The 19,796-nt window shown below is 42.7% G+C and overlaps 3 protein-coding genes across 5 annotated transcripts in view; 1 reads left to right on the top strand and 2 right to left on the bottom strand.

Moving 5' to 3' along the window:
* The window catches only part of LOC134804822 (uncharacterized), a 470,867-nt gene that overhangs the window by 180,322 nt on the left and 270,749 nt on the right, over positions 1-19,796 (top strand). The window lies entirely within an intron of this gene.
* Positions 1-19,796, bottom strand: part of LOC134804792 (myotubularin-related protein 9) — a 312,849-nt gene that overhangs the window by 256,063 nt on the left and 36,990 nt on the right. The gene's annotated exons all lie outside the window — the stretch shown is intronic.
* LOC134804702 (MYND-type zinc finger-containing chromatin reader ZMYND8-like) overlaps positions 2,405-19,796 on the bottom strand; it is a 29,109-nt gene continuing 11,717 nt past the window's right edge. For all 3 annotated transcript variants that reach the window (XM_063777853.1, XM_063777852.1, XM_063777851.1), the window contains exons 9-20: positions 18,815-18,933; positions 18,606-18,704; positions 16,601-18,513; positions 16,261-16,481; positions 15,787-15,963; positions 13,419-13,553; positions 11,495-11,639; positions 8,870-8,993; positions 8,617-8,737; positions 8,351-8,447; positions 7,969-8,075; positions 2,405-4,081 (exon numbers count right to left, since the gene is read on the bottom strand). In XM_063777853.1, the coding sequence (XP_063633923.1) occupies positions 3,956-4,081; positions 7,969-8,075; positions 8,351-8,447; positions 8,617-8,737; positions 8,870-8,993; positions 11,495-11,639; positions 13,419-13,553; positions 15,787-15,963; positions 16,261-16,481; positions 16,601-18,513; positions 18,606-18,704; positions 18,815-18,933 (3,384 nt within the window). In that variant the 3' untranslated portion in view covers positions 2,405-3,955. The remainder of the gene's footprint in view (positions 4,082-7,968; positions 8,076-8,350; positions 8,448-8,616; positions 8,738-8,869; positions 8,994-11,494; positions 11,640-13,418; positions 13,554-15,786; positions 15,964-16,260; positions 16,482-16,600; positions 18,514-18,605; positions 18,705-18,814; positions 18,934-19,796) is intronic.

Genomic DNA, 19,796 nt, shown 5'->3' with positions numbered 1-19,796 from the left:
ACAGAAAGCGCTTCGTTGTCGGAGCGCAAGCGTTGGCATATTGGCTAGGCCCCCAGAACAGCTAAATTGTACCCAAAGATTTGGTTATTAAATTAATAATAATAATAAGGGCAGCTTGTGGCGAGCTGTTGGGGAGTAACGACCCCACGGACCCGAGTGCTCCCGAGAGTCGGTCAGGGTCTCCGTCTCCGGCGTGTCTTCGTCGGTCGGAGTGGACCCCAAGGGGACCCGCAGGACTCTCAGCTCTGGCTTGCCTTCATTGGCCGTCCAGAGAGGAGTCGCTAGAGCTATATGCTCCAGGGGTGGAAGTGTTAAAGGGCATAACGCCGCGAGTAACTTCGGAGAAAGCGCAGCACCACCTCTCGACACCCCTGAGCCGCTCATGCCGGTGTTGCACCTGGCCGTCTTCACGATGGCGCATCAGGTGCCCATCTAACGAGTGGCGAGTCACCACCTGCCTCGATAACACTGTATAACACAATGTTATGGCAGGTGTCCGGAACTCTTAGCAATAGCCCAGATTTATTTTCCACCCAATTTTAAACCATAGACCAGGACTCTTTCCATTTTTCTATAATAGCTCCCAATGCCTGCTGAAACCGGTTTACGGGTATCTATTTATGTACCCGTGAATGGGTTCCAGCAGGCGTTCTACATGACATCAAAGCTCTCCAAACGGCCTCTACGTGTTGGATCTATATCCCCACGCACGCCTTATAAATGACCGGGCTTAAAAACCCGAGAGTTTGTAACGGAGATACAAATAATAATAAATAAATAAATATTAGGGGACATCTTACACAGATCAAACCTAGCCCCAAATTAAGCAAAGCTTGTACTATGGGTACTAGGCGACGATATACATACTTGTATAGATAAATACATACTTATATACATAGAAAACAACCATGACTCAGGAACAAATATTAGTGTTCATCACACAAATAAATGCCCTTACTGGGATTCGAACCCAGGACCATCGGCTTAGCAGACAGGGTCACTATCCACTAGGCCAGACCGGTCGACAAAAACAAAAATTGACATCTTAGCTAGGCACCTTGGGTGCGTAGCCAACATGCCAATCGTTTGCGCCACTACAACGAAACGCTATCTCTGTCTCTCTATCGCACTAATATGTAAGAATGATAAAGACAGAAAGCGTTAAAAACAGCTAAATAAAATTTAGCCTATTAGCCTTACCTAACCTAACGATTTGGTTATTAATTTAAAAACAAAAATTGGCATCTTAGCTAGGTATTGTACCTAAACTAAAATAACAAATATCAAATCAATCCGACTTTTAAATAGAAGGGTGAAAATCAACTTGTGATTGTACTACAAAAATTAACTTAATTCTAAATAACATTTTAATCGAATAAAACCTTATTTAGAATAGTCCCACTTCTAGAATAATTATTCTGTTTTTTATTCCGCATTTAAAATAAAAGTCACATGATTTATTCACCTTAATTTTATTCTAAAATAACTAGTGCAAGAATTATTCTAATTCAAATCGATTTGAATAAGAATAAAATTTCTGTTTTTATTCTTATTCATATTCAAGTTAATTTTTGCCCATCTCTGCTTGGTTTTAGACCATCTATTGCCACATTTCCGAACAGTGGCGTGAAAATAAAATTAGGTTATTTATAGGACCAATTTCTTGTTTCATTCAATGTTCAGTTCACGCTTAAGGCGTTTTTTACTTTTGTAGCTGTTTGTGGTTTTTTAGCAAAAACGCTTCTAAGTTTAGAGTCGGTTTGAAGCAAACAACAGAAAAACGCCTCTTGAAAGTGATAAAAAAAGTAAAAAAGGCGGGATCGGAAAATACGTACTGAATTGGATAGTGTAAATTGTGTTGGACTAAAAAATACAAGAAACACTTATCTCTACGCCGGCTATAAAAATGAGTTCTAGTGAAGAAAATGATATTCTTACGCTGACGCCTACCGAAATTCAAGAGAGAACACAGGTAATTTGCTACCAGAGAAATCGCGGGTTAGTACTTATAGTTATGCATATGTTTTCTTATTTCCTCGCAGTAGTCCTGAAAAGCACTATGTAATGCCTCGGCCGGAAACGCTAAAGATGGACTCGTATTATTTGAGGGCCTCCACTAACGTGTCGGCCCTCAAACTCACTCGTCCATCTTTTAGCGGTTTTCCGTCCTCCCCTACAATGTACTATACACCTACGCTTAATGCTGCAGCTAAAAGCAATCGCTGCTTTGTCGATGAAGATAACAATCGTTTGAAATAAGCGCTCATGTACTCGTACGACTTACCGCAGACAAGTTAGGCCGCATTGACCTTATTCGGGCAATTCACTTTTCGTGGCTTCTCTACTTATACTGATAGATACTTCTGGGAAGTAACTACATTTTATACCTATTGTAATAAAAAACTTTTTCATCGGACTGTTACTTTATTGAATCTAAAAGACACATTAGTACCTGATATACTAATCCTTGCTGGTATACACAAATAATTTACAGAATAAAACAGCAAGGCGATTCCTGTAAAAACACTTGATCAATTTAATCACTTACTTATTGCACAGGATGTTTTGATTGGGTGAAATATTACAAGACACATTTGTTTTTTATTGTAAACACATGCTTGAGATATTGTTTGTTTAAAAAAAATTGATTGAAGCCAAATGAAAAAATCACATGTAGATAAGATAAGAAATTAATGATTATTTCAAATAAAAAAATAAAATAAAAGTAATGCAGCATAATTCGATTTGATAAAAATGTACAATACACGGAATAATATATAATACTTAATCGTTGGTCATAACTACAGTAGATATGAACAAAACACTGAACTATTTGTTTTTCATGGAAACGTGAAGCGATGAGACCAAGTGTTATTACTTGACTATCAACATTATCAAATTAAAATACACAAGCATTCAATAAGTAAGAATTACTGAACAACAAAACAAATATTCTATGCATTTCGAGTCAACTTAAAAATTAGCAGTCTTAATAATATTTAATAGAACACTAAACAGTGTATCGAGCATGTAGCTGCAGACTATTTACTCAGTATTCATAATTACGAGGAACTACTCATGTTCCTCATAGCAACTCATAGTAAACTAAGTCAGGCAGAAATCACCATACCTAAGTATGAGTCCACGTCGCCGCTTGAGTGCGCTCACCCGCGTTCGTCGCTCGGACGACGACGGCGCGTCCCACTCGCACACACGCACACAAAAACCGGCAACAACAACTCGACATGATGCGATCGCCCGGCGCATATAATACAACCGGATTGGTATATCGCCGTATATTTGTATGCACAAAGTTAGTTGGACACTGTTTTTGCTGTAACGAAACATTTAGGTAATTTTATATATACAAACCTATGAAAGTATCGTATAATTACAATCCAGTGTGATACACGTATTAAAAATTCAAAATTATTATTATTTAGGAAATACTTCAGTATATTTTGAACTTTTGGATTCAACATAATTCTAACATAGGTACAACTTATTATGTAGTGTTTTTAGAATAAATCATGTACCTACTATCCGAACGATATCACTACGTTCTTTAAAAATACGCAAATTTACAGAAATAAAAGAAAACCAAATTACTACCTATTTTCCTTCAGGGCCGCTTTAGCATTTGGCCGCTCCCAGTATTACTCCCGCCGCGGCTCCGTCGAGCCATCACAATTCACTAATCCATCTTTACACAATGTCAGTCGAGTTCGCTTAGTCTTTACGTAATTTCCCAGATCAGTATGTTAGTAAATCACTGTACAGCTTATCTTAAAATAATAAGGAAGTTTCAAGTCGGAATCGACAGATCGAATATCTATTTTAGCGTAGATATGCCAATATAAAACGTTACATCTGGCTGGGGTCGCACCATTATCTACTCGCGGACTGGGTTCAGTCAGGGTTCGAGGAGGTAGACGCTGGTGACGGAGAGCGTGGCTCAGTCGCGGCGCGGCGCGCGGCGCGCGTCCCCCCCCGCCGCACCCGTGCCCACTCCCGCGCCCACTATCAGGAACCCGCCCGACGTCACTACTCGCTTCGGCGCGTTGTCATCCTTGTTCATCAACTGTAAATAATACACTCGTATACATTATGTGTTCTAAGTTAACTATATTCTATACTGAACTCTGTCTACATTTACTATATCACCTGTAAACAACTAAAAACAGCGACGTAGTAGTGTACTATAATGGATACATACCGTCCCATGGAAACACCTTTAAGGCGGTTTAAATTCGGCCAAAAAGTATTAAATCTGTATAACAACAGGGAAATTAGCCACGGAATCTCACTGGACAGTGCTTAAGGGTGGTATTCCACCTGTCCAATGTGGAACGTCTGACTCTCACATTAAGCAAAATGTGAGACGCAATTAGATATGAGCGCCGATAGGCATTTAGCCGGCGGCGGCGCGCCGGTCAAAATCGGTCGGCGGCGGCGGCGAATCGGCGGCGTGGCCTTGAAACACCTTTGATTAATGAAAAACGAATTCAAACCAAAATTTTACCCGTTAACATGTTTTTGCTGTAAGGAAGTTATAAAATAAGTGCATTTTTCAATTTCAAGCAAAATTTATTCAATAAAGGTACGAAAAAAGTTTTATAAAGTATGAACAGTATCGCGCGGCATCAGAGGCGGTCTTAATCTTGGCGAGGCCCTGGCCGGAAGATCTTTGCGAGGCCCTTATCTTTTGTGCTTAGTAAAAAGTAGCGGATTGACTGTATCAGGGAAACGTCTGGTCGACAGTCCAAAGAGCCGAAGTGAGGAAAATCAAGCTCCGTCATTAACCAATTACGACCCAAAAAACAGATTTATGTCAAAAAGTGAGGTCCAGGGCCGAGCTCCACCTAACACCGAAGACCTGTTTCCGACGCCTTCCCATGCGAGGCCAGAAGCTGCAGGTAATGCCAAGTGTGAGCTTGGCCGACGGCCGAATGCCCGGAGCGCCGATTACGGCGCGCCTCTGTTATTATATTTTAACATACAACTATTACCTAATACACAAACATACCAACTTATTTTAAGATACATATTGTTTTTTTATAAAACCCACTTAGGTATTTAATGGCCTAATATATATATATAACTCTCAGTTGGTTTTTGGATGGACCCAGGTTCCATACAAAGATGCCCATGGTCCTTTGTCCTGGTTATCTAAATACTTAGGCGGAAAATGTTATTCTGTCCATAAGAATTCTCATTTAATTTCCCTTTAAAACATGTTTCAATAAGATTTAAACTCTTCGTAATGTCAAATACCTACTTGGCTTATAGGGAATTAAACCCGATACAATTAGCTCTAATATAAATTTGATTTTATTTAAATAAAAGCAGTCAAACCGTCGAATGAAAAAATAAAACTTAAACAACGTTTGCTGTAGAAAAGTACGTATGAACAATTTCATCATCACAAACTACGCTAGAAAGACGTATTTGCTGTCGAGCGTAAGTATTTGCGAGGCAATTTCAAAGTATATACCTTGATAAAAATGATAATACTCGAAGGTACTGATTGTAAACACTACATATTATTGATAAAATATGATGGTAATGCAATAATAAAGTATTTTTCTTACTTTGGCGTTCGGTCAATATTTCGCGCGCAAAATGCCACCTCCGCTCGCATACCGGCAGCCACAAGCCTGCGCTTGCGGCTGACAGCTTTTACTTAGCATAAGGGTGTCTTTCGGCGCGCGGGGAGCATGACGAAGGTTGAAGCATATACTGCGTTATAGACTAGTTAGACGCACTTTCAACCATTATAAAAGTTTGTTTGCGTTTAATACGACGTCCATACAAAATAAGAAGAACGTATAACATTTATACGTTTTTAAAGACTATTATGGTGACGTAAAAAAGTTAAGTGATACTAGGCTTAAATGACGTATGAGACATTTAAACAAAAAAAAAATACTATACGATTTTTTAGACTAGTATCAGATCTAAAATTTTGCTAAAGATCCTAATCTTAAAGCGCGTATAGCGTCTTTTACGTATTTTTAGCCTAGTTTTTGGCTTATACGTTATTTTAGGCTAGACATGGTGGATAAGGTTTTACGCAAACCAGAGCGTAAAAAAACGTATAGCTGCATATACGTTGTTTTAGCCTGGCTTTGTCAAATAGTCGCTTTTTAGACTAGGAACGCTTAGAAAATTAGTGCAAATACGGTCTTTTAATGATATTTTTCACGAAAACTAAGCCACTTATCGGAAAACGGGCCAAAGAGGTCGATGCATCTCGATCTCTACATTACGAATATCACAAAAAGTAAATTTTGGCAAAATGTCGAAAAACTGCCTTTTAGCTTAGGAGGGCAGTGGAGCTTTCCTGCAGGTGCATTGGTGCGAGGTTAAAGGCCGTGCTGCAGTGAAGCTAAGATCGGAGAAGATCTAATGACCAAGCATTTATTTTAAAAGTGAGGCCGAAAGTTAGGCGCCAAACAGGGCCGAAAATTTGGAGGTTCAGATAGCGTTTTACTTCTATGCGAGCGATGCGAGGCCAAAGATTGGGCTGCGAGAAAGCAAAGCTTGAAATTTGAACAATGGCCAAGCTTATATGAGACCAGATTCCGTTTCCGAGGCCCTTCCGTGATTCCGTGCGAAGCCAACGGCCGGACCTTTGGGCGTGAAAACACTTAATATCTGAAATTAACCCCTTTTAAAGACATTCAATCCATGCTTGCAATGATTAAATTCGCGGTGAATGACGGATGAGCACGCAGAGAAGATGGCCGATGGGGTCGAAAGGTGCTCGAGTGGAGACCACGGACTAGCAAGCGCAGCGTAGGACGTCCACCCACAAGATGGACAGACGACCGAATTAATGTCGCCGGAAGACGCTGGATGCGGGTCGCTTCCAACCGGTACGTATGGAGGTCCAAGGGGGAGGCCTATGTTCAGCAGTGGACGTCTTATGGCCGAGATGATGACGGATGAGCTAGCCAGCTGGCAAAATTAGTCATTTCGTTGCCCTAACAGTACTAGCGCGGTTACCAAACAGAAAAGTTTGAATTTACCATCAATATTTTTTAATTATATGGACCTATAATTATTTATTTATTTATTTAGTTATTTATTATACAATAAGTTACAACTTACAATACCTTTTGAATGTCTATAAGCTATTCAGACTGGCGCTGTTAAAGATCTAAACTAAATAAAATATATATTTCTGATTCTGAAAGTAGTACTATCTAACAAGGTCACGCCGATGCCACGCCGATAGCGCAGCGTCGGCGGCGGCGGCGCGAAAATTTTGTCGGCGGCGGCGGCGCGCCGGCGCGGCGCTCATATCTAGACGCAATACACATTGGACAGATGGAATACCACCCTAAGCATTGGGTATGAAGCGTAAGTTATTTGTAGGGCATGCAGTACCGGTCCCGGTACCAAGAACTTCATTTCCGGCCATGCCCAGAACCGGGATTCCCGGTTCTTCTCGGTTCTCAAGGCATCTTTTGATTACTTTTAAGAAATTGTTTGTGTTAGCGTACAATCGTTATGAATGACTTATTTTCATATAAATAATTGCATAAGAATTAATAAATTACTTATTTTATTGTAAACAAACACTTAATTGGCGTTCCAACCTATTTTACCAAATTAACCGACACACTGCCTCCGCCTGGGCCGAGCCACACGGCCCGGCCGTAGCGTAGTCGATGCACTCAGCACTATGACGGCACGGCCTGCCTGCACGAATGTCTACTTTACTAGGTTGGTTTGTCGGGTTATTTGAGTCCCCCGTTTCATAGCACCATTATTAAATGTTATATGATGTCCCGAGCTAAAGTACTAAAACATTACTACTATCATATGTCATATGATGAGAACCGGGAAGTACCGGTACCGGGTCTTCAGTACCGGTTCTTTTGACACTATAAAATTCTATAAAATTCGGTTCTCATATTCCCGGGAATTCCCGGGAGCATGCCCTAGTTATTAGTTATTTACCTGCTTGTTGGCTAAAAGCGGTGCGGCGTGCGTCGGGACCGCGGCCTGTGGTGAGGCGCCCGCGCTCTTCGCTGCCGCGTGCCCGTTGCCTTCATCCGCCGCGCTCACTGCGACCAAAAGTTAACTTGTATAAGGTGTAAAGGCAAATTAATCTGTCGCCCACCCTTTAAAGAACGCAGTTACTGAAGAGTCGACGCGTCAAAGAAAAAAACGGATGTTAGAACTAATTTATTTTCCATTTCTTCATGAGATGAACTAAACGCATGAGAAACGAACTAAAAATGCAACCGAGGTTACACTGAGATGAGAGAGGGAGAGAGAGAGAGAGAGGTACTCAAAACTTTTACTGTTACCTCGTAAGTGCTGATAAAAAATATCTTACCGGCAACAGGTGACTTGTTCTGTGCTTGTTCAGAGTTCAACGTTCGGGTGGCTGCCGAGGTCACTTTGGCAATCACCGTGGGCGGCGAGGAGGCATTCTGTAATGTCAACATTGTATGGTATAAAAAGAATAACCAGCATCTGCATTTATATGAAGACACTGCACAAGCAACCGTAAAAATAATAAATTATAAGACAATTAGGTCTCCACATTTAAGATACTATTGTAATGGGTAGATAAGCAGTAGAACTGGCTTAAATATGTACCGTCCGCTGTTGCGTGCAGTGCGCGTAGTGCTGGCCCCAGTGCGCGCGCTGGCACGGGTAGTCGCAGTACGAGGTGTTCCAGCAGCAGTAGAACTGCGCCTCCTGGCTGCAGTTGGCACACCTGTATGATAAACCATAGTGTTAGACCACTTTCTCACGACGGCCTCACGATACGCTCGACCGACGTCAGCAACCGACGTCAGAGCGTAAGAAATAATCAAGCCTCAAACTCCGAGTATGATCTCAAGCTCACCATTGCTTGGACTTGGCACTCTTAACTGCGGCCTCGAGCTCCTGGTGCGCGAGGCGCCGCGCCTCTGCCACTGCGCGCGTTTTCTCCTTATCCATAGCCGCTCGAACCTCCACTAGCGCCACCTCTGAAATCGTAATACTTTTTATGATTTTTCTAAATATGTATTTAGAAAAATCAATCAACATGCACTCTAAGAAAGATGATAGGAATTGGGTTCCTTTAAAATTCTTAACCTTTAAACAACCACGACTATTTTATATAGCACGCAATAGTTAACTTTATTAGAATGTATTAAGGTTAATTTATTACTGTAACGGTCTGACCGTAGAGATCAAATGGTTTAATTGAATATCTGAGACTTGCGCCAAAAAAATGAGAGGGCAGTCAAAGAAATCCGAAAATACGTAAGAAAATCAAACTAATTTGAGAGCTTATTTATATGGCGCTGTACAGACGTTTCTGAATGACGCCATAAGGTGTCACAAATTGTAAAACGCTGTACAGCACCATTTATCTTAGATTATCAACCTTACAATATTTTGTTGTACTTGTCGTTCAGGCATATTCGGATTCAGACGATGGACAGGGAGTTGTACGAAATTTTCGACTTTCGAAGATGGTATTACGAGGGGTAAACCGAAATGCTCGGAAATTTAAAAAACTAAGTACACTAGATATATAAATTATATTTTATTGTTTTTCGAAGTACTCTCCGTTACAATCAATGCACTTTTGCATTCTTTTAAACCAGTCATTGAAACAGTAATTCCAGTTTGAACTCGACATTGCCAAAATGGCCGATTTATAGGCTTCGACGGCGGCTTCTGGGTTCTCAAACCGTTGACCACGCAATAAATCTTTAATTCTAGGGAATGTAAAAAAATCGTTTGGACTCAGGTCAGGGCTGTATGGAGGATGGGACATCAACTCAATGTTTTCCTCGTTCAAAAATTGATTTGTTTTACGGGCGGTGTGGGAGCTCGCATTATCGTGATGTAAGATGACACGTCGTGTGGGGTTCCCTCGGCGAAGTTCGGCCAGCATCTCAGGCAAACAAACTGTAATATACCAATCAGCGGTAACCGTTCTTTGTTCTTGTAAAGGAATTGTGGCAATATGTCCTTTTTTTGAGACGAACGAAGCCACCATTTTCTTCGACACGCTGCGGGAACGCACAACTTTCGTTGGTTTGACCTCGTCTTCGAAGACCCAAACTGCCGACTGGTGCTTTCTTTCAGGCTCATAGGAATAAATCCAGGATTCGTCACCCGAGACAATGTTATAAACGGCTTTTGACCTTCCTCCATTGTAGCGTTTTAGAGTAGATCGGCACCAATCGACACGAGCCGCCTTTTGCTCTTCTGACAAATTATGGGGTACCCACCGGGAAATCAATTTTCTGACACCCAACTCACCATGCAAAATCGTGTGGATTGCAGTCATTCCAATGCCTATGGATGCCCGAATCTGCTCGTATGTCACATGTCTATCTTCTTTCAGTATTTTTTCTACAGCCGCGACGTTTTCGGGCGACACCGCTGTTTTCGGCCGACCTGTTGAAGGCACGGTGCTGAGAGAGGCACGACCCCGTCGAAACTCTGCATACCAACGATATATAGTCGTTTGACTCGGTGCTTCCATTTCATATATAGAAACAAGCTCATTAAGACAGTTATCTGGAGATAACCCTCGGCGAAAGTTGTGATAAATAATGGCACGAAAATTTTCACGGGTGAGCTCCATTTCGTCCAGCGACTTGTCAATTTGAAAATGGAATTTAAAAAATATGACGCTATTTTTTTAAATTGTGAAAACGGCATCGTGACTGTCAGTTGCCAGTACGCGTGTGATAAAAAAAGATTTAATGTAGCTCAGTTTAAAGTACTCTATTCCCGATCATTTCGGTGTGCCCCTCGTATTATTTCTAGTATGGCCCTGCACTTGCGAGTCCTGCAGCAGATGTGTGTGTAATACCTCGTTTACATTCAGCGGAAGTGAGCAGGGAAGTGAGTAGGGAAGTGGGCAGGACGAGTGTGTAAACACGATACTTCTCATGCCACTGCCATTGCCACTCGCGCTGTCCGGCGCTCCCCAAAATGGCGGTTTTTTGTGCGGAAGTCAAAGGACCGGCAGCGCGAGTGGCAGTGCGTGTTCACATTCTGCTCCCTCGCTCATTACTCGCTGAGCGCCTGGAGGAGAAAGACGTGTGTTGTTCGTTTTTTTAAGATCAGCAAAAAGGCCGGAATGGAGCAATGAGATCCTATTACCAGCCACACCCGGTATAATATACAAAATACTTAAATACATAGAAAATTAATTATTAAAAAAAATATTAGGTTCTTACAAAGTTCTATTACGATGGATAGATATCATTCACCATCGTCTATGACGAACTTTCTTTTTTTGTATTCGATATCTTTTTAAATATCGAACATAATTGCATATCGCAAAAAGACACAGCGCGGCCGCTGTAATTATTTCCATTGCCGAAAGTTGAAAGCGGAGTGAGTGGTAGGGCAGAATGTAAACACACACTCCTCTCGATCCTGCTGCAGCAGTATTTAGGAAATTATTGCCGGCAGCGCGAGGGGCAGCGGCAGGGGCTGAATGTAAATGAGGCATTACCGTTAGTGCGCCGCAGCTCGGCCAGCTCGTGCTGGTAGCGCCAGCGCTCCTGCTCCAGCTGCAGGCGTAGCGCCACCGTCTCGGCCGTGGGGTCCTCCACTTGCACCAGCGACTCCTCCAGTAGGTGGCGGAAGAACTCCGCTAGCTAAAACAGAGTACCAGGTATAAAAACCACATTTGTTGGGGTGCAAACTGAGTGGACACTGGAGCGGCGGCAACCAGCGTGGTGTCAGGCGCGGCGCCCGTGTCTACCAAATGCAAACATATGCGAGCAGCCTCAGTGCACTGTGCACGCTGATCAAACTCCTTAGACGCTCAACGCAACGCCACACGCCGTACTAAAAGTATCGATGGTCTCTCGCCACTGAAGCTGTACAGACCGGCATCAGGGGTATCATATAAGTATTAAGGACTGTATCGTTTATTATGGGTACAACTTTACTTGGTTGTTTTTACTGGTATTATATTTTTATTAAAAAAATACACATATAGTTTAATTAGTGCTTTAATAATAAGTAACATTTCGTCCTGGGAGATCACGTAAAGCATATGGTTTGGACAACATTTACCTAATCCTCCCGAGTAACTACAACGATTTTGGACAAATACTACAAGAAAATTTGCGGTTTGCGAACAAGACGAGATATTACACAAAAAAATCGTACTATCTAAACAGCAATTACATATGATTCGTAAAGCGAAACAGCTGGGCCTATGCCCAGCTAATCATTTCTAATCATTTCTTTTAGTTGGAAAAAAAGTTTTGGTACTGTGCATGGTGGCCTTTTAGAGAATATGGCATGTTACTTACGACAACCCCGACTTTGGTATACAATATAACCATCATGGAGCGTTTCTATCGACCTGTTCTAGCCATGGTTCAACGCCATGAATTTCCGTTAGGCTTTGGATTTCGGTAGATTCTTTTAGCTGTTTCCCTCATTTCGCTTGCGTCAGAAATTGACGGGAATCCAAAATGTTGCATAAAAAGTCGTTTTCATGTAAAGATAAAAATTCACCACATTTATTCTGTGGATGTTCAATTGAGCAATCATGAAAAGGACACTTAGATGGCATATTTTGGCAGCATATTAACCTTTAGTTTCTTTAACTCGTACCAAGGAATCGGTGAAATAGTCTCAAATTAAGCTCGATAGGCTTGTCCAAATTATATTTGGTAGACGGTATTAAAATCATCATAAAGTCCCTAAAATAAAATAAATGTAAAACCTTCTTATATCAGATATGGCTTAAAATTACCCCCAGATTATACCTTAAGAACATAGTAATACAAAATAATACACACGTCAACAGTTAGACCAGGTTTTATCTGTACCCATAATAAACGATACAGTCCTTACAGACTGACTCCCTGCGTAGACAAGGTGCGCAAACCTTTTCTTAGATGCAATATGCATTAACAAAATGCGTAGGACAACTATGGCAACGCAAGCGATGTTCGGCATGTGCGCGCGTCTACGTAGGCAGCGGGAACCATCTGCAGCAGCAGGGGCAGTGATACCCCTGATGCCGGTGTGTATTGCGTAACTGGAGTTGCCCTGAATTACCCGATTCATTTTATATATAGGAAGCGAAACGTGCATGTGAAGTAGGGGGCAGCACAGGAGCACATTATTGGCACGAAATGTAAATGGCAAGTTTTAGTAGATAACTAATTTAGGTCACAATGCGCACGCACTGCTTCACGCTGTAGGCTGTGGCAGCTAGGGATTAGCAAAAAGTTTCCGATTGTGGCATACGTTATTACGTAAAACAGAGTTAGCTTGCTCATGCCACATTGATAGAATTGTGGCAGAGCTTGGCAGCGTGGCGGTGAGGGTCCGAGGGGGAGGGCGCCGTCACCTCGCCGATCTCGGCGCCGTCGGCTAGCGGGTGCTGCGACACGGAACTTGTCATACATTACCTTGATAGAGTTGTGGTTGAGCTTGGCGGTGAGCGGTCCGGCGGAGGAGGGCGCCGTCATCTCGCCGATCTCGGTGCCCGCGGCCAGCGGGTGCTGCAGCGCCGGCCGCTGCTGTAGCTGCGGGGGCGGCGGTAGCTGCAACATGTTGATACTATAATAAGATTCATGAATCTTATTATAGTATTCATCTATAGAAATAGTACATTATTGTCGAGGCTCGGAAGTAGCTACTTGCAGGCTGAGGATTCGTTTTAAACGGACGACCTTGGGAGTCCGTTTAATTGAATCCGAAGCCAGCAAGTAGCCTTCCAGCCGAGTCATATATAGTGCTTTTCTCAAAAATGGTGCAAGAAATATAAATATTAAAGAAATATTTTACAAAAGCAACTTTCTTACGTATATATTTTCACAGAAAAAAGTAGAAACAATTGAAAAAATTAGCTTTGCCGCCTTTTTATTTTTTTAATAATAAAATAGAAGTGTATTTTTCTGCCGAAAATACGCCAACCTATTTGAGACAGCTAAATAGTCGCGGTACTAATCATATGTTTGGCTGTTTAATGGGCCTGTGCCTTCATTTGATATGGCCATTTCAACTTTTAAAAAGTTTGGAACTCGACAAATAATGGAATTTGTATGCAACATTGCAGTCCCAAAATCGAGACTGCAATGTTTTTAACTTTTTAATTTTTGACTGACCATAAACTACGCGCTTCGCAACCTATTTTTTAAACGGCAAAGTCGACTTTGCCGTCCATTTTTGAGAAAAATATAATGATAGTCTAGTCCGATGGTTAAGAATCTTCATTGTAGTGTGGCTCTTTACATATTATGAATTTGTGATAAGTATTTTAGTTAAGCAAGTCTGGCAATACTATTACTCTTGGTAAACGTTGAAAATACATTTCATTGTGTTAGTTTATACCCCAGCATGTAGTTAAGGGTTGTATTCCACGTGTCCAATTTCTTTGTCCAGTGTCCCACTCTCATTAAAGCAAAATGTGAGACGCAATACACATTGGACAAAGAAATTGATTAGGTGGAATACCACCCTAAGATATAAACGTTTTTTTTTTCATAATTCAGCCCAAAAAAAGGGGTATACTCGTATTGGAATGAGAGGTAACAAGCTTGAAACTCATATAGACTTTCATAATAGTGTTTTTAAAGTTGATTCAAAAATCACAAAACATCTCGTGCTTGAACCGGAAATTATAAAAAAAAACAATAGGCCTGATGTCAAATTTTGAAATCCCTTTTAATATTGTCGGTACACTTGTATTGGTTCCGAAAAACACAATATTTCAGCTATACTCATAAGATTTAACATAAATAATTGCATTTTATTATAGCTAGTTTAAACCTCGCGCGAAAACGCCTCCCACGCCATTTGTGACGTCATGAATTATGGTGGTAGATATTGTTTACATACTTACAGTTAGTCAGTTACGAATTTCCCTTGAATCCGAATGATATTGTTAATTCAGCACCATATATTACGATTAGGGATGATAAATACATTACAAAAATTGTTCACAATAAGTCATTTTATACAAAGACTCTCACACGGTTGCAATTTAAGATGAATTATTTAGATACATGTAAATTTTGAGTGAAAATCACCGAGCCCGGTTTTACTTTTTAATTTTTAATTTTTTCTAGTTACGACAGCCAACATGGCAATGATAGTTCCATTCAGCCAAATAATTAAAAAAGTTTTTTGGTGAAATATCGTATTATTTAGCATTTTATTTATATAATAACAAATAAATATTTACTTTATATCGTGTAATAATATTTTTTGGACGTAATAAATGTTTAGTGGCGAAACAATATTTTTTTTGAACCTCCAAACTCTTTGGCGAGTACGTAATGGATTATAGTCAATGAGGTTGTCTATGTTGCTCTAAGAAATATGTCATGCATTGATGACGTAAACTCTTACGTCGCCTCTGATTGGTGTTTCAGTCAAAATGGCCGAGTGGAGAATTTCGCACTTTTATTTTATTGAATATATTAATAATCCTTCAGTTTATACTGAGATTGGGCCATATTTTAGAATCATATTAACATATACGTTTCTTTGAAACCATTATTTCCATGATTCTTTGTTACTGTCATCAGGCCAATTGTATGATATGTATTGTGTAACGGCACAGAATAAATAATAGTACTAGGTACAGAAGACTCACTCTCTAACAACACGCGTCTGTTACGATCAGGACAGGTATGGCCGCTAGGTGGCGCCACGCGTGGCTTATGGCTAGCCACCAAAATTGGTGTGGAACGGATGTACTTTTAGCTACCTGTAGCAAAGCGACGAAATCGCGGAGTGAGCCACGCCTGGTAACGGCTAGTTGATACTCACCTCACTGGTGGGCGATCGTGTCGCATCGGTGACGGGAGGGTTGACCGGCGCGCCCGTCGGCACGAGCGCGGGCGGCTGCGTCGCCGAGGGCGCGGGCGCGGGCGGCGCGGGGCCAGCTGCCCCCGCGGCCCCGGACGCGCGCTCGCTCACGCCGTTCACCGTCGCCGACGTGATGCTCTACACACAATGTTTACTTTAGTACAGTATCAACATAAATTTATTTTTCCACTTTAAAAAAAAAAAATTAACTACGATGTTTTTGCAGCTGACCAACTAGTAAATATTTGAGAAGAACTATCGAATGATACTGTGTAACTCTGTCAAATGACAGACCTTTCTTTCTCACATTGTTCTACAGAAAAAGACACTGTAACATAAACAACAGATATGGTTTTAAATTATAGACAACGCCGGCCCCTGTAACCCTCCATGATCGCACATGGCTATCAATAATGAAGTAAGTTGCATACTAACCTCGCCAGCGCCAACCGACATCACAGGCTGCAAGCTGAAGGTCCATTGCCCGTTGACGGACGTGATAAGCGGCACCGTGTGTACGGTGGTGGGCACGGAGGGGAAGCCGGGCGCCAGGATGGCGCCGGCCACGGCGCTGGTCGCCGTCGCCGTGGTGGCCGGCGGAGGCGGCGGCGGCGCCATCGGCATCAGCGGCGGGGCAATCGACGTCACGCTCTTCACTACAATATTATCAAAGAGCCAATGTCATCTCATTTCAAAATTAGTTCGAACCACAAATCAACGGCAAAAAGCGGTAATAGTATAGTGCCCCGTCTCTTTGAAAGATTGGAAGACTCACCGTTGGTAGTAGGGAAAAGCGTAGGTGTCCGCGGAGGCGTGGCCGTGGCGGAGTTGGCCGCCTTGAGCGCGGCGCGCACGGGCGACTGCGAGATCGGCGGCTGGATGGGGATGTACACCATCGAGTTCTTGTTCGTCAACTCCGACCTTCCGTCGTCGGCTTTCTTCGGCTGCGGGAACGTCTTCTTGGCGCGCGGCCTCACGTCCGGCGGCTTCGGAGACTTCTTCGCTGCCGCCGGTACCGGGATCACTTTGCTAATACGCACTTCCCGCAGATTCGGAGCCGACACTGCCGGGGCGATCGGTCGCGGCCGCAAAGAATCCAGTACGGTAGAAGTTTCTTGCGGAGCATCACAGTCTTCGTAGTCCATAGGTTCCGATTTAATTTCCACTACAACATCGTTAGGTTTCGCCTGTTTCTCGGGTGGAGACGTCATTCTGGCGAATGCTCGTACGCCAACTTTACCGACTTGCGAATTTGCCGGCGGATCGAATCCGCTTCTCAGTTTCTGTAGTTTGTTAACCGCCTCTTTCATGTTGCGCACGTTGTCTGTGCTTGTAGGCGTGAAAATACTAGAGTCTGGGTTGACCTCCACCGTGACTGGGGTGGTCTTGCTGGCGCTGGAGGAGCGAGTGGCAGGCGGCGCGGGCGGCGCGGGTGGCGCCGTCGGCGCGTCGGCCGCCGCGCTCGCGGCCGCGCCCATGACGCCGCTCCCCGCCGCCCCGGCAGACACGTCGCTGTTACTGTTATTTTTTGGCACTTTGCGACCCATTGCGGCTAGGCTTGTGTCATCGTCGTATTGTATTCGATCTTTGGTAGCTTTGATCACTTTAGAAGTGCCCGGTTTGGGTAAAAAGGCGTTCTTTGCAGAAGCACTTTTTTCCTTATCGACTAAAATCTTTTTACTCTCCGTGCTAGTATCTGCAGTTTTATCTGTACCCTCTTTCGCGTTAACTTTGCCCGTATCATTACTGACAGTGGAATCGCTTACTGTTTTCTCAGTAGTTGTATTAGGAACTGTAGGGCCATCATTATTTGTTTTTTCGCTACCCAAGTTTTTTGTACTTGGCGTTGTTTTTGCAGCATTTTTATTAGGTGTAACCGTAGACACCTTTTCTTTCACCCCGTCTTTATTGGGCGTGGTGTTTTCAGTCTCCTTGTCTTTTATTTTATTTTTATTATGAGTCATTTTCACGATATCAGTTATTTTGGTTAAAGTGGCAGCTTCGGTAAGTTTGTCTTTAGCGTTTACCGTAATAGTCAACGAAGCATCTTTGTTACCCTTGTCATTAATTTTGATAAGGACAGCAGATTCTGTGGTTTTTTCTTTTTCGTTGGCTTTAGTTATAGTAACAGCTTCCTTCGGGGAGACTTTGTTAGGATTAGTTTTAGCTATATTTGCCACGGGCGGCGCGGACGGTTTGTTTGAAGTAGTCGTAGTCGGATTATTTTCGTCCAGTTCAATGGTTTCAATATTGTTCAACGGCTTGTTACTCCTCGAAATTCTCTGATTTGGAGGAACAGGTTTTTCTCCTTGTTGTGTATTTTTTTCTTTGTCATTAGTTTTGGGTACATCAGTTTTAGCGGGTGTTTTATTTGACGCGACTACATTGTTTGTTTTGGGATTCTTATTCGGTTTGGGCGTCGCGTCGGTTGTGAGGGGAGCGGGTGGCGGACCCGCGGCGGCGGCCGGCTCCCGGTCCACCTCGACGGGCTCGTCGGAAGCGGCGTCGTCCGGCTCGTTTTGTTTGTGTCCGATGTCTTTGCTGCTGCTGACGACCACGGGTGAGTCGGTTTTCTTGGGCGCCGGCTCCTTGGCGGGGGTGTCGAGCAGCCGCCGCTTCTCTTTGGAACTGTTCTCAGCGGGCCCCTTTGATTCGGAACGGGTCCGCTTGCGAGTGGCCGCCTGGGGTCTGCAAAAGGAAGCGTTACGTTAATCTATAAAACCTCGTGCCTTAAGTAAGAAAACATGCGACTGAATTTCAATTTATCACATGCCGCTTACTTTTCAGCAGGTACATTTCCTTCCTTTTCTTCCTTTTTCTCCGCGTCTTCAGTTTTAGGAGTTTCGCTATCCATTTGCTCGCTATCGCTTACCACATCCCTGGAAACAAAGTATATTATTTACTTGTTTTGCATATGAATAGATCATTCAATTGGATAAAGAACCTTTTTTGCCTTTATTCAACCTAAAAGTTGGAGGTAAGTACTTACCCCGCATTAGAGTCATCTTTCGATCCCTTGGAGTTGGAGCGGCTCTTGAGAGCGCGTGCCGGCGTCTTGGACCGCCTCTCCCGCACCGGGCTCCGCACTTGCCCATCAAAAGACGGTATCTGAATGTGTATAAAATATCATGCTGACAAACATCATTTGAGCACAGATGCATAAAAACCGGCCAAGTGCGAGTCGGACTCGCAAAGGAAGGGTTCCGTACGGTTATCTATAAAAACGGTCACCCATCCAAGTACTGACCCCGCCCGACGTTGCTTAACTTCGGCCAAAAATCATGTTTGTTGTATGGGAGCCCCACTTAAATCTTTATTTTATTCTGTTTTTAGGGTTCCGAACCCAAAGGGTAAAACGGGACCCTATTACTAAGACTTCGCTGTCCGTCCGTCCGTCTGTCTGTCACCAGGCTGTATCTCACGAACCGTGATAGCTAGACAGTTGAAATTTTCACAGATGATGTATTTCTGTTGCCGCTATAACAACAAATACTAAAAACAGAATAAAATAAAGAGTTAAATGGGGCTCCCATACAACAAACGTGATTTTTGACCAAAGATAAGCAACGTCGGGAGTGGTCAGTACTTGGATGGGTGACCGTCTTTTTTTGCTTTTTTTTCGTTTTTTTTTGCATTATGGTACGGAACCCTTCGTGCGCGAGTCCGACTCGCACTTGCCCGGTTTTTAGTATTTGTTGTTATAGCGGCAACAGAAATACATCATCTGTGAAAATTTCAACTGTCTAGCTATTACGGTTCGTGAGATACAGCCTGGTGACAGACGGACAGACGGACAGCGGAGTTTTAGTAATAGGGTCCCGTTTTACCCTTTGGGTACGGAACCCTAAAAATAATAAAATAACGTAACCGAAATTTTGAAACCGGAAACAGACGACGCTGTAGAACAAGGGTACTTCGCTGCTTAAAAATAGTGAACAAAATCACACATTTGACATATAAGTGACCTTTAC

The sequence above is a fragment of the Cydia splendana genome, chromosome Z (assembly GCF_910591565.1).
Source record: "Cydia splendana chromosome Z, ilCydSple1.2, whole genome shotgun sequence".
Taxonomy (NCBI): domain Eukaryota; kingdom Metazoa; phylum Arthropoda; class Insecta; order Lepidoptera; family Tortricidae; genus Cydia; species Cydia splendana.
The sequence above is the reverse complement of the archived record's forward strand: the minus strand, read 5'-3'. Positions and strand labels throughout refer to the sequence as shown.